This window comes from Oxyura jamaicensis, chromosome 5 (assembly GCF_011077185.1).
Source record: "Oxyura jamaicensis isolate SHBP4307 breed ruddy duck chromosome 5, BPBGC_Ojam_1.0, whole genome shotgun sequence".
Lineage (NCBI taxonomy): Eukaryota > Metazoa > Chordata > Aves > Anseriformes > Anatidae > Oxyura > Oxyura jamaicensis.
This window is the reverse complement of record NC_048897.1, coordinates 6,947,727-6,963,207: the sequence shown is the minus strand read 5'-3', so window position 1 is coordinate 6,963,207 and position 15,481 is coordinate 6,947,727. Positions and strand designations below refer to the sequence as shown.

General features: G+C 42.6%; 1 protein-coding gene across 2 annotated transcripts in view; it reads right to left on the bottom strand.

Moving 5' to 3' along the window:
* Positions 1-15,481, bottom strand: part of ABTB2 (ankyrin repeat and BTB domain containing 2) — a 145,700-nt gene that overhangs the window by 127,291 nt on the left and 2,928 nt on the right. Inside the window, exon 1 of one of the 2 annotated variants that reach the window (XM_035327449.1) lies at positions 13,299-14,430. The exons of the other annotated variant lie outside the window; for it this stretch is intronic. Coding sequence (XP_035183340.1) covers positions 13,299-14,160 — 862 coding nt within the window. The 5' untranslated portion in view covers positions 14,161-14,430. Of the gene's footprint in view, positions 1-13,298; positions 14,431-15,481 lie in introns of those variants that run through there. 2 annotated transcript variants of the gene reach the window in all.

Sequence of the window (15,481 nt, the reverse complement as noted above, 5' to 3'; positions counted from 1 at the left end):
CCAAAAAAAATCCACCACAATCACACAGCCTTATGTATACATCATCATAGTATAAAAGGAAAATGATATTCTGAACGGCTGTCAGGGAATAATAAAATCCTTGGTTTTATGACTCCATTCCAGCCGGTCATAGGTCACTGGGACTGTTTAAAACCAAAGCATAGTAGTCCCCTCCCCAGGTTTACTGATGTGCAGCACACACACCATCCCACAGAATAACCTATGACAAAAACTGCAATTCCATGTTGGCAACAGAACTATGAGAGCCAAGATTATATGCACAGGGAAAAGGCGCCAGAAACAACTCCAAAGTTGCCTTCCATCAGGAAATCCAGCGTTAACATGAATCTTCCTTGAGTGGCTTTCATAAAAGACTGCATCTGCAATTGCCCTGCCCTGACAGAATGGGTTGCAGGGGGGCAAGGAAAACCACACACGCTTTTCAAGGTGTAATATTAAACAAGCACACACCACTGCAGTCACCTGCTCACTGGTGCATCCACAGAACTATTTCAGCATACAGATGCTTTAAATCCCACTGGCCCCTGGCACGGAATGAAGTATTACCCATGACGACCATCAAAGCTGCTCTCACTTTGAGGTGTAAAGCCCTGCAGTTTTCACTAAGACAAAACTACTTCAGACAGGCACATGGCCTCAATCCAAGTGATTTCAGCAGAAGATCCCAGGCAAACACTTATGAAAGAATCCACTCTTTTGTGATGAGCAAAATCATACCTTAGATATTGTAATAAATCACAGACTAGAATCACCAAGCCACTGCCACATTCCATAATGAAAGTCTCTGGTTTCACAGCACTGGTAAACAAACACAGTATTGTGATTCAGCTTTTACACTGCATCCTTCCATCAAGCCTCTTACCCAAATCTCTTACCCATTTCCTTGACATCTTGCCTTTCTGTTCTACTTATGCCACAATAGGTAGAGCCATTATTCAGAACCAAGTCATTCACAAAACTGCCTTCTGGGAGAAAATGCAAGGTCCTCAGCATCTTTTCCAGTGTCTGTTCTTCCTCAGTAGAAGTTAGACTTATTTTTTTTAAAGAAGACAGAGAGATAAACACGACTTGTAAAGAAGAATAAAGAGTAGATGCTCCAGAACTTCCAACATGCAGCACAGTGTTCAGCATTGCCAAGTCTGACACCCTTCATGTCCACCTTAGATTCTCTCAGCTGACCTGTGGAAGCTCAGAGGAGCACAGCATTTTCAGCTTCCCAGCATCCCCCACAGTAACGGCACTGAGCAAGCACAGAACAGCAACCAAATCAATCACCCTTCCTTTTTTCCTTCTACTCATGCACTTACAGCCCAGGAAACAAATAGCTCACTTTGTCATAATGTGGTTATAGCCAAAAGTGTGACTATGCACACTGACAAGAGATTTAGGAGAGTATGTTTGGAGTACTGTTTTTTGCTGAGCAGTGAACAAGGAAGGTAACTATGTCTGTGCCAAATGCTCATACTGAAAATTCTCTGCATTTTCTACACAGTGAAAGTCATAGCAAGATCAAATAGATAAACCTAAATTATCAATCAAATCTGAATTTATGGGGCTTTAAGAGAAATCTAGCTCATTTTTTTCTGAACATCTCAGTTCATTACCACAAGTAACAAGAATTTATCATATATTGAATAATCACTGCTGAAGTCAAAAGAAGCATGAAACTTCTTGATGAATAACACATTTTAAACTTTTTTTCCCCCTAATTGCAGATGTACTGCCTCAAGAGAAGAAAAACCCCAATAATAATGAGGGAAAATGAGTAGTATTTGCTATTCTAGATACTGATCAAAGACCCATTAAAGCTAACCAAAACAATTCCTTTCCCTCCAGCGAGATTAAGCTTTAAGGTAAGCAGCATTTCTCAGAGAGATGCTGAGCTTGCTTTCAGTAGCAGTTCACTGTGAGCAATTCTGACAATTTTCCTACTTGCTGATCTTACTTTCATCACTCTCAAGTACGGTATCACTTCAGACAAAACTAATAAGGCAATACTCACTAAAGCCAAAGTTTCCACATGTACTGTCAGAGCATAAGAGAACTTTGTATAATCCTTCTTGAAAAAAAAATCCATAAACACATAGACGAGCTTTAGATGTCTTCATATATCGACAATAGAAGGAAATGGTTTATTAAAAACAACTAATAAAGATACGTGTCAGTTGCTTACTATTATAGCTTTCCATCTTCCTCCCACTATAAACTGAACAATTACTTTAGTGAAAGTATCCAAAGCCACCTTATCAATTTGAAATAAAAACATGAAAGTATTAGAATGCATACTAAGAGCATAGCAAAACTGTATCCGCTCAGCTCTGGAGAGATTTTTATGATCCTTATGCTGACAGCTTTGTTTAGTCTAAGCTGAGCACAAAAATGGTGTGTGTGTGTGGGTGTGTGTGTGTAAAAGAAAAAAGGGGAAAGATAGCATTCAAAACTAAAAAGCCGGAATTTTGTATGCAATTAACCAGACATTATATCCACCCCCAAAAAGGAAATAAATTTTGTTACATAGCATCTCTTATATTACTACAACATAAACACTTATCCTTAATGTTTTGCTTAGACCTGGGGTATTGCATGTGGTAACACATGTATTACTCTCACAGTTTTCCGAAATCTGGAGTAAATATGGCAGCAATACACCATACAGGCTTCCACATAGTATCAAGAGAAAGATACTTAGACTGGAATAACATTTTGAGAAAGCATTAAAGACTTCCAAATTGATTTCAGTGAAAGTCAGGCTCACACATAACAAAAAGACACCTCTGAAGACAGCACCCCAATGTAATGGCACACAGGCGGGTGCTCTCTGCCTGCCTGCCTGCCTGCATACATAGGCAGACACACCACACCTCCTCACAAGCCTCAGAAGCATGCCACTTCCCAAAACCACCTCCTTGCCCAGCAGGGACAGCTGAGATAGGCACTATTTCAAGTGGAAGAGAGAGGCCAATAAAGGCTGCAGGACTGTCAGCGGATCATGCAAGTGGAATCAACGTTAAAGATAAGTGACCTGTTCAAAAGCAACTAGAAAACTGTTATTTTGCTTTAATCTACTAGTTTTGACGTCAGTCTGAACTGCATGGCATATTGGATAGTCATCTAACTAAAACAAACAAGAAATCAATTTATAATAAATTCTATTAGAACAACAACAAAAAGCAAATTAGTTTGAAGAAAGAATATGAGGCAAAACTGGCCACCTTCCCTGCTTTAGCAATTTCACAATATTCAGTTCTTGGCTGTCAGCTGAAAGAGTAATGTGCTTTATTCAACAGCAATAAAGTGTAAATATTAGAAGAAAATCTATTCACTGTCATCTTGGACATGAACAGAAGAAAAGAAAAAGCCACACACAAAAAAAGAGCTATACAGGGCCAAGAAAATAATAATTAGGTCTCTGTATGTTTAGCTTTTTAATGTAGAAGAAGTTCCAGCATAAACACACAGTCATATTTTCTTCTTTATTCTTCAGGTCCCAGTCAGTCTGCAAATTGGGCTAGAAATGAAAGTAACACAAGCATCCAAAATGCGCTGCAGTATTATAAACACTGAAGAAAGGGACAAGCAGATTATGTCTTCCATAGTGTTCCTTCCCTCTCATCCCTGAAATATCATAAACAACATTTACTTTGATCTTACACAAGCCCCTAGAAAACTCACCAGTTGTTACAAGTCTACATGCATGAAATGAAAAGCTGGTCTAAAATGTTTAGTTGGCTCCAGTCCTTAGTTTCTAGCCCATCATTATATCACAGATACTCTTAATCATCTCAAACATTTTGGTAGCACTACAGGAGACCTACAGCAATGACTTAAGCAAAAACATGGAAAAAAATGGGGAAAATGTGCTTATATCAAGAATTTTCATTTTATCTGACAGGGAGAGACAAATGCAGTCTCCTGACAGATTGTGACACTGCAACGTTACAAAAAGTATCCCTTCAAAACATCTCTAGCTGCCCCCTAAAACAAACCAACCAACCACCATCACCAACCACAACAGGGCTTAGCCATCGATTTCACTTTCACAGTCCCCCCAGAAAGCCTAGCAAATAGCTGATTTGTTACTTGTGCATAAGATTTGCAAAGAAGTTGAGCTACACATTCTCAGGGTAAGACAGTATAGTTTGCAGAAGGGAAAGCTTGCCATGAAATCTCTGACTGACGTACGCTGACCCAAGATTATTCAGTTCCTTTCCTTTTTACTGTCCCTATCGTTCCATGACCTGACAGATCTTTATACAAATGAACGAAAAATGTTGCCACATCCTCCAGAAGCTGGTGTTTCACTCAATTCAGATATGAAGCAGGTTAAGTAAGCTGGTGAACATCAAACAAGTTTTAAGAAATGGTTTAGGTGTACTATTAGGTCAACTAGAACAAGATGGACAAGCACTCAGGCTTACAACTAATCTATGAGTTGTCTTGGTTAAATGCATACACAGAACACCAGACAGTTTTTGTTTACTCAATGGCAAGTTAAATACATTCGCAACAATCCACATGACCTGATGTAATTATTCTTGTGGGTCACAGCCCACAACCTGGACTTTGCTGAGCATCCACTTCAGAGAAACATTTCATGCTAAAACTGTAACAATGACCAATCCAAACAAGTGCCTCCTAGAGGACCACCAGAAAAACCATCAGCCAGATTATAGCTCATGAAATCACATAATTAAATAATAGGTTTCAAGCAAATTAGGAAGGAAGTTTACAATTCTAAGGGACTTTCATCTGCGAGTAACATATAAGCAAGCAGCTTTTAATAGACAAGGACTTAATAGCTCACAGTTCCACTTAACTTGTATTTAAAGGACTGATCCTTAGTTTCCAGTCCTAAAGACAACAGCAGTTACAGCACATCCTTCCCTCAGAAGCTACTTTCAAACTACTAATTCCATCCCACATATTCCGTGCTCACAGAAGCTGCAACAACCACCCCAGCAGGCTGCAGCCAGGTATAATGCAGGCAGACACTTTAATTACATGGTGACACCCCTCAGCCCTGCCCTGCCCATAGCTGGCCTGTCCCAGTGCTGGTCCCTCCTCGCTCCAGTTGCCAAGAGTACCAAACCATAGCCGCTGAAGCCAAACACTTCCTGAGCACTTGAATGACATCACAATCCCAGCTTTATTTGTGACCTAAGACAGAAGGCAAGTCTGGATGTGTCTGGGTGAAAGGAACAAACTTTAACTTTTTCCATCAGCATCTGTGTGTCTTTTCCTCTCTCTGTTGGTGCTTTCTCTTGATGAGGCCTGCACTACCAACAACAAGACTTCGTTTAAGAGGCTTCCCTCACTCACAAATGCACTGCTTAGTCCTTAAATTGACAGAGATGCTCCATACAAGGTCCAGCAGTATTTTTTTTAAGCTCTTGTTCTCTAAGGGAAGGAATCAGAGTTCTGTTGAAATATTTGTCCCAAATTATAAATTAAGAAATTATGAAGTCACCTTAGTACTGGTTTTAAAACTGTCTCAAGTTTGCTTAGATTTAAGCAGATGTCGTGTTAGATATTTACATGTTCAAAACAACATGGAAGTTAATCCCATTAAAACAGGAGCATCAGAAATGGTTGCTTTGATTTCGTCTATTACCCTGTGTTCTCGTGGCTCAGAGAGAGAAAAATGAACATTTTCTTAAGTTGACCACTGGTGGAGTTGACCTTACTACATGAGGTATTTTCCCCTCAATGTCCAGAGGGTGAGACTGCAAAGCTGGATACTCGTGAGCCTGTAACGATGCAAAGATGTTTATAAATAAATAACAACCACATATATTGACTTGAAAAGCTTAGCATTTACTAAAAGAGAGCTAAAATGTAAGCAAATGAAAGAACTACTTTGACCTTGTTTCCAAACATTCAGGAGAATAAAGGTTGCTGAGGGATTTGCTGGACACAGTGTAGCTAGTGGGTTCCTTGTATTTAGAAACCTCTTTTGCCCTTTTAAATTCTGCTGGCACAACAGACAAATTACTCAAGATAAACACCTGTTGATATTATGTTTTATATTAAGGACAACACAGCAGCTCAGTGAACATTAATATTTCCTTTGGCCTTATTTTTCCATTTTCTTACATGACAGTAAGATGAACTAATTTTAAAAATGAACTTAAAGTTCAACATTAAGATCTTTCATCTAAGCACTTTTGAGCTTCCTTTGTTTCTGAAGTTCCTTCAGTCCTAAGCACATGCCCCTCTGCAACCTGGTAATTGCATAAGTGAACGTCACGTAATCTATTGTAGGCAACTAGGCACATATTTTCAGAACTTCACCTTTTGCATTTTGTATAACTCAAGGCTTTATGAACTTAAAGCATCTGCCTTTCAGTGTTGTATACCCATGCATTGCAGGTAACGCCAGGCTAGTGAGAGGGACAGAAAAATGAAAGAGATGAGGTGGGAAGCTCTAAAGGGATGACCACCTAAACTAATGGAATCATACTAGGCACAGGAGCAGAAATAAGCTATTAGAACACAAAAGTGTTACAGCAACCTTAACGCTCAAGCAAGATTTTTCAGTGTAAAAAAGATTGCTCACCTCAAGCCCATTAACACAATTTATTCAAAACTCAGTCTCTCTCTGTGTTACAACTGACATTAAGTTTGATAAAGCCCCAAACTAGGTAGGATTAAGATTTCTGAATAATATATATAACAACTATACGCTGGGCGAGTGCTTATCTTCTCAAGAAAGAGGAGGAAATTTGTAATGATAGAAGTCAATTAGGGAAGTTCACAGACAATCATCAGCTCTCCCCGGATTAGTTGAGCTTAGGCTTCAGATTGCATAAGAAATCATATTGCATATATATATAAATATATATATATATGCAATATATAAAAAATATATATATATATATATATATATATAAAACAGCAAAAAGATCGAGGTTGAGGAAGCATAGCAGACTATGCTGTGAGACTTTCTAGATAGGAGGCGAGAATTTAATTTACATTAAATTATTCCAGTAACAGAAGACACGTAGATGAATGACACCATATTTTACAACTGAGAAAATGAGCACTCAAAGCTCATTTCACATTTTTCTGTTTGCAAAAAATGAAAGAGCACACTAAATATTGCACAGGCATTCACTGCTAAACCTTGAGTTAAAGCAGTTTGATTTTTCATCTGAAATGAAAAACCAAAACCCAGTTGTAACTTCAGGTTTCACATACCAAGGGGAAAAAAAAAAAAAAAAAAAAAAACCTGTCTTGGTCTGAAAGGCAGTTCAAACTCCTGGCTTTCACGGCAACTCAAACAGCAACAGACTTCAGCCTGAACACCGCAGGGAACAGACTTTTTTCTCCAGAGGTTTCTTCTGCACAGACCTGGATCCCCAGTTTCACAGGGATATGCTGGCACCAATGTTGACTCCACTTGAACTCTAAACATCTGCATTTGCTAGTAGTAGTTACACACTGAGGGAGTTTCAACACTTGGTCTTCAACCAACTGAATTGAAAGGACCCAAATTTTATTGCCATGGTGTAATATCAACAATTTAAGGATTAATTTGAGTCAGCATTACTACATTGTCTGTTTCACTAAATGAAACAGAAGTACATATATATAAACCCACTATAAAGAAAGAAATAGTAGGCATTTTAGCTCTACTTGATCTCCCCCTCAACATAAGCAAGATGTGTATCTGCAGATGTTTGTATTTCTAATCGTGCATCCAGTGGTTTGCATTTGTAGGAGATGAGAGCATGTATATGCAAGTACCAACAGTCAGGCTTAGAGAATTTGTCCCTGTGGGTTTGTGGATCCAAACCCAGGCTCTTGAATATGCAGGAGAAGAAGCACACGAGGTATGCTGGAGGTGCATTTGTACAGAGGTGAATGACACTACAATTCAAACCAGAGTGTAGCTACAACCAGCTCATGTGCACAGAGACATGCATGTAGGCCTCTCACGTTCCTTCCCAGGGACCTCAGTGAGCAACATGCACAAGGCGAGCAAAGCGCGGTGCACTCAGACAGACTCAGTGAGCAAAAGCGACACAGCGGGGCCCGCACATCAGACGTGCTACATACAGGCTGAAGAGTCAGCAGCCATTTCAGAATTGTAGAACCAGCTAGGTTGGAAAATTGGAAAAGACCTTCAATATCACCAAGTCCAATCATCAGCCCCACCTACCGAGTCCCATCACTAAACCATGCCCCTTAGTGCCACATCCACACATCTCTTAAATGCCTCCAGGGATGGGGACTCCACCACTTCCCTGGGCAGCCCATTGGTATGCTTGATCATCCTCTCTGTGAAGAAATTCTTCCTGATATCCCATCTAAACCTCCCCAGCACAACTCGAGACTGTTTCCTCTCATCCTATTGCTTGTCACCTTTTCTCTAGGCTTCTAGATTTTCAGCCACTGTGCCGGCAGGTCTGCCAGATGGCCAGAAACCTAAAGGACACTTTCCTTTCTGTACCAGAGGAGGGATTGAAGGCTTTTTATCCCCCCTGCACCTGAGCCTGGCCCCCATGCAATCAGGGGCACTACAGGAGAGCATGCCAGACCAACGCCATTTATTCATGGTAGCACGGGCAGGAAAGATCCCCAGCCCACTGGAAGCTTTCATCCAGTGCACCATTAACAGAAAATTGCTTAGCCTGCCAGTAGGTGCAAATGAGTTCCTGTCCCCAATCTACCAAGCACGCTGAGCAAGTATTAGGGGAGGCCGGAGCAGAGATTAGACACAGCTGTGTGATTCACAGCTATAACCAAGCTGCTTCAAACCACTGCTTAAGATGTATGCATTTCTGTTGGACCCTGATATGACACAGAAGAGGTGATTTTTTAAACGATTAGCACACAACCTGAGGTACAGCTGTAGTAACCTCGCATTTCTACTCAGCTTAGCTTATTGATCGCATTTGCAGCTCTCCACCCCCAAAATGCACCCTCCCAACGTGCAGTTTTTCAGAGTAATTGTGAAGCTGATACCTTATTAAAATTGATGAGGCTCTTTATGAGCACATCACTTTGTTCAGTTCAGATAACAAAAGCGACATTTATTGAAAAGTCAATGATTTATTTATTTTTTCAGTGCTGGATTTTGGTACAGTACCGTGAGTACACTGAAATAAAAGTTATTTCAGACCAGTTAGACAACTGTAAGAAGTAATTGTTAAGAATGGCATAATTCCCCCCACCCCCAAAGTTAAAATCAGCTGTCATTTTTAAGATACATTAGTGCAGTGAGAAATAGAAAAGAAAATCGTTTAAGTCAGATACTCAGCCCAAAGTAAACCCCCACACTTGATACTTGGTACTGTTCCGTGGCGTTCAGTATCACAGAGTAGAGGATTCCTCTCTGGACTAATTCTAATAAGTCCAAATCAGTTTTTTTCCTGTGAGGAAAGGTTATATCCCCTCTCTCCCTTTCTAAGACAAATGTCTCAAGTCCCAAGTAGAGCTTATTTCAGATTCAGTTTCTACTGCTCATTGGTTGAGCAATCAACAAGCTAATTTGTTGATTAGTTCATCCAGAGAGACTTAAGTGTTTCAGCTAAGAGGTATGTGAAGAAACAGCATTATTGAGTTAAGTGGGGGCCCCCCCCCCCTTTTTTCCAAGCAACATCTGTCAACACTTATATCCACAGAACATCGGGATGTGCTGATGCATTAAATAGCACAGCAGGTGTATTGGCTGTCACAGTAGTGTTCAGCAACAACCAGAGTTCAGTACAACTTAAGTGCTGTAGTTAATAGGGCAGTAATATCAAAACGCATTTGAAGTGTTGACAGTTCAGGTTCTAATGAACCATGCATCAGGCAAATACAGGAACATCAAGTCGAAGAATCACATTTCCAAGGTAAGTTCGTATTTCTCCTCATCTCGCAACAAACGTTTTAAATGAGTAGACTCTGACATTCCAAATTAGAACGTGTCAAAATCCCTGTGAGACTACTGGTTGCGTTCCCTACATTTCCTTTACCAAGGCACATGGCATTCTCTACCTAATTTAAAATAGAAAATAAAATATGTATTCCAGGTTACATGGCTTTTTTTAATGTTCCAGATGCTATGTTGTTCAGTAGCTGCTTATCATTTCTGTTGCTTTTCAAGATGTTTCATTTTCTTTTCAACTTCCATTGCATTATTTTAGCAACATGTCACCCAGACTCTGTCTGAAAAGACTTAGCCCTTGGAGGCGTCCGTATACCCAGAGAGCCTCACAGACCTCCTTATGGCCACAAGCTCAGATGGCATTCCTCCTTCCAAGGCAGAGAGTGAGTCTCAGGCACCAAGTCAGAACTCACACCAACAGCAGAAAGTACCTCAGAGGCGCTACAAATAGTTGATTAAATAACAGCTTCACAGAAAAGGTAAAATAAATAAACAAACCACAGATTATTATTTATCTAAAAATAAAAATAAAATCCCCCTTAAGCGTTTACAGAGTTTTAAGCTTTACTCTTGACACACCAGGTGTTAATTAGAACATGTTTGTTATAATAAATATTAAGCTTTCAGCCTCCAAAGTCATTAAGAATAGTGACTGGACTACTTTATTTGATGGGAGATTAATCACAGAAGGAATCCAGGTCTAAATCTCAGTCTCTTGGGAATTTACAAAGATTTATCTATTTACTTACTGTTTCTTAGACTCCAAGGAAGCATGCTCCCCTGATCTAATAATGAAAATTGTATTTGATAGATCTTAATGCCAGAAAGGTCCATTATGATAATCCAGCACAATCTTCCGCGCAGTACAATGCCAAGGATTTCATCCAGAGACTGCAGTGCTTGACTGGAGTTGAAACTTAACCTCTAAGAGCTTTTTATCTCTAGCATCAAACTCAGTACTATAAAACAAAACCCAACAAACACACGCCAAGTTCAGAATTTACAAGTACTCCACTAAAACGTTCTTACTATAAAAAGAAACAAAGATGACAGTAAAGCAGTAAAGACTGTTCCTTTTACTGGAACAAAACCAGTTATTTTACCACTAGATCTAACTCAGATTTAAATGAATGTAAAGGACAAAATTATTTGAGAGCACTGTGGAGAATGTGAATAATACTAATTTACAATTCCTATTGGAAGAAAGTTTTTTCAAGCTTTTTGAGTCCATATTGTGGTCTTACAATTGCAAGGAAAGCCATTTAGAAGATTCACTGATTTGTGTCAGGTAAAGTAGTAGTGACAGACTGTCACAGGAAATCATAGCATACCTTCATGTGCACTTCATTCGATTTTCAGATTTTAAAAAAATGCATTCAATTATTGACAGAATTGATCTGAAAGAGAGGAACAATAAAAGAGGCAACAGAAGCCAACCCCTTCTGTGGCCAATGACTGCTTGGTATTACCCTACACCAGCATTATCATAACTGACCATTTGGTGTTTTGAATATTTATAAGCATTTCCCTGCACAGTCACTCGTGTTTCCATTGAACAACAGCTTCCATTCATTCATTGCAGTTTTTCCAAGAAAGATTTCTCTTGATAAAAAATTATTATTATTTTAAAAAGCAGCAGCTCTGTGAGGGACGGACTCTACCTCTCCATTTTACGCACACAAACTGTGTGGCAGAAGCACTAAGCAGCCAACAGCTTGAGTGCATGCTTCACTTTATAGAGCCACAATATTTTACTCCAGCTCCCATGGATGAGGAACAAGAGAGGGAACAAAGTCCTACTTTTGCACGTGGTGACAAATAGTCCCATGGTACACAAAGGATTATGACAAGTTTATTGGCAGAAGGCGTTCCTTTATAGTCTTGCATCAAAGAGTTTGTAGTTCAAGAAGTCGATCTCTGGGTTTGACTTCTGCTGTTACACCTTGTACCAGCACCAAGAGCACATCACAGGCTCTTTGCATTTATTTCATATACATTTGGTTATATCATCATGGGGACAGAGTGCAGGCAGAGCACGTAAGAGAGGGTTTATGAGCAGCCATCCTCTTTCGCAGTAAGGATGAACCAATGAACCAGGCTGACTCACTGCGGAGACACTGCAGCACTGAGGAGAGTCGCTGCACCTATCTGCTAGCAATGGGAACTGCTGCGGGATTGTCTGGATGGGGGGAACAGCAGGAAGTCAATGCACCTGACAAGCAGAAGTCAAGGGAGTCAACCCTCGTCTGATTAAGTGTTTCATTAGCAGCATTCACCAAAGGTATCATTCCTGCTCAGAGAAAGCCTGCTCCTTTACCTGTCTCTCATTGTGAGATCATCTTTTGAAGAGGACATTTGGTTTAGCACAGTTACGCCAGGAAGGTACGCTGCACGGAACACCTGACTCTAGCTCCAAGGCCAGCAAAAGTCATGAGACTGTGTGGTACACAGGGCAGTTTTCAGAAATCACATCCCTCTAAATTTTCCAGGGGAAAAAAAAAAAAAAAAAAAAAAAAAAGATACGGTGCTCCTCAGTGTGATGATGAAAAATAAACTGTGCAGCTTCTTAACAGAAACAGCAAGACCTCAGCATTTCAAATTGCTCCTCAGACTCCTTGGAAGAGGCCAGCATTCCTCTATCTGCTTATTTGCTTAACTGCTCAAAAAGTCTGCTTTCTAAACAAATTACAGAGGTAAGTATCTTAAAGCTATGTTATTCTCATTACGGAGGCACCATTCTACATGCTCACTTTGGCAAGCCAAGCACAAGCTCTCGATTATTACACAAGTGTAATTACAACACAGGTTTCTGCTAAACTAGAAGGAAGTCTAAGTAACATGGAGTTATAAGTTTTTGCTCAGAAACTGAATTTCACTACCGCAAAGGAAAAAAAGATCTCAATGTTGTTTTCCCTCTCCAGGCTGTATGTGGGAATAACATCAAGAGGAAACTGCAAAACTGTCAGTATAACTTATTATGCACTGGTTGGAGGCCCAAGTAAGTTTTGTTTAAAAACAGTAACTGTTTTTCTGGAGAGTGGCTTGTAATGCACATTTCTTCTTCTGAGCACAGAGAAGTTGTTCACATGCCAGTTATAGCAGAAACGCTCAAAACAGCAGCTGGTAGAAAGTCAAGAGACATCTGTTAAGTCAACAGGGCTTTGGTTTCCCATCACCTTGGCACCTTTTAGAAACTGATACACCTTAAGAAGAAAGCAGTATCATCCCTGTCGGGTGAAGACATCTGTTTTACACACACAAACCACTACCAAGATGCAATTCAGATGAAAAGACAGACAAACAAACAGAAGAACGAAATCCATAAACATCAGCTACTTTACTACAAAGCTTGCTGGTATGAAGACTGGTGTGAAGAAGAGCAATCGTAAGGGCTGGATCTTACCATTAGCATTTTTCCCACAGATGAGATGCTCGTAGGGTTGCAGCACTCCCCAAAGTTCAGCATCATTGTTAATAACCATCTCCAGGATTTCAGCTGAGATCTCCCCTCCTCCATCAGGGCTCTGACTTGCCAAAACCCTAGCCTTAATCTCTTCTACAAGGTTTTCCATGCAAGCGGTTAAAGAGATGGCCGCGTATTCGTGAATCCTGACCGAGATCCTAGTGTCCACCATCCACCTGAAGAACCTCCCCACGGAGAGTGTGAGGCCGCATCTAGCCGATTTGCCCTTCCTCAGTCCATCTCCAGCACTCATGCTGTAGAGGGAGAGAGCCTTGACCGTGGCCAGGACGCAGCTTTCCGACAGCGACCAGCTCTGGATGAGCTTGATGGCACTCTGCACCTCAAACCTGGTGCACTTGGAGTGCATCACACTGAGGCGCTGAGCTTCCCGGGCAATGCGGATCAGGGCGCGCCTCAGTAACTGGGAGAGCCGCCTGACAGCTTCCTGAGAAAAGGGCCTGCTCTTTCCATCTCCCTTCGCTTTTCGGAGTATTTTTCCGATGTCTTCATCGGTCCAGGGGTACTCTTCTAGATCCGGCAGCTTAGGACACTTGGAAAAGATATCCGCAACCTCCGGGTCCTCCGGCAGAACCGTGTTCACTGTATCCCAGCTGTTATTCCTACTGTTCATGGAGCCCGAGTAGTACCACCAGTTGCCTCGGTGCTGAGAAGAGGTGAAGGCTTGGGAGTTGGACTTGGACGAGGAGAGACTAAGGGACCTGCAGGAATCCCCTGCCCCATAACCAGAGTCCAGAGTCAGATCCTCCAGGGTCTTCAGAGTAGAGCTGTATATCCCAGCCATAGGAAAGGCGGGCGAGCCAACCGCCGGCAGCGCGACAAGGTGAGGCTGGAGCAGATCCCTAGCGAGCCGGAGCCGCCTGCCCCCGGGGCGGCCGAGCAGCAGGGCGGGCGGGAGCGGTGCGGGCGGGAGCGGTGCGGACAGCTACCTCCATGCCGCGGGGGGGCCGCGCCCGGCCATCTTCTGCCCGCGGCGGCGGGGCGCGGGGCGCTCGGCGGGACACTGGCGGCGGCTCGGGCTCAACTTCTCCGCCGCCGCTCCGCCGGGCGCCCCGCCCCGCCCCGCCGCATGCAAATGAGCTGCGCCCAGACGCGCCAATCGGCGGCGGCGGAGGAGCGCGTCTCCGCCAGTCAAAGCCGAGCTGGGCGGCCGCTATGCAAATGAGGCCGGGCGGGCGGGGCGGCGAGGGGACGCGAGGACAGCGGCTGCGGGCTCGCCCCGCTCCTGCTGCTGGTCCCCGCGCCGTGTGGCGGCCCGAGGGGGCTGGGGGCGGTGCGCCGGGCTCGAGCGCTGCCTCGGGGCGGTGCCTGCACGGCCCCGGCCTGGGACCGCCCGCTGCCGGCGGGCACTGCCCGGCCCCCCGCGGAGCGGCTGCGCGGGGCGAGGGCGCCGCCCGGCGGCAGCGGGCAGCAGCCTCACGGCACGGCTCGGGCAGGCGCTCCGCTCCCCGCCGGGCAGCTCACGTCGCGTCTGCTTGGGCACCCCCGTTCCTAAGGAGCCCGGGACTACGTGCATTTAGAGCTCTGAAATAAATATCTCAGTCACATTCATGGAGCAGATGAAACAGCAATCCAGTATCACAGGGAGAGACGCTTTCGCTTAATGAGAATGTGCAACAGATGAAGCAAAAGGATTGTATTTGCCTCGGTAAGCAAGCCGACCTAAAGCCCCATGCTTTTGTACATCAGAGGTAGCTGACCGATACTTGGAGCAGACACTGCTGCTGACCACCTATTTGCATCCCAAGTTGGCATTGTACAGGTCCGCAGACTTGACTCCTATTTAGCATACAAGAGATTTCCTAGCTTAAAATCTTGACACCTTACTTTGATGGGATCCTGTTTTGAATCTTTGTACTGTAGTATATATGCTTAGCGTCAATAAAAATACATCAGAAAAACTATTATATTTAAACAAAATTTTTGAAAACACTTCAAAATCATGGTGTTTTTTTTTTTTTCTCCCAATCTGCTGGGTAAGCAGCTTCCATTCATGTTAGAAGCTAAAGTACTTAGAAAGGCATATGAAATTCCAACCAATTCATCCCCCAGACTGCTTTCTCCACGTTGCATCTTCTTTAATCTTTCTTAGATCTAAGCCCAAC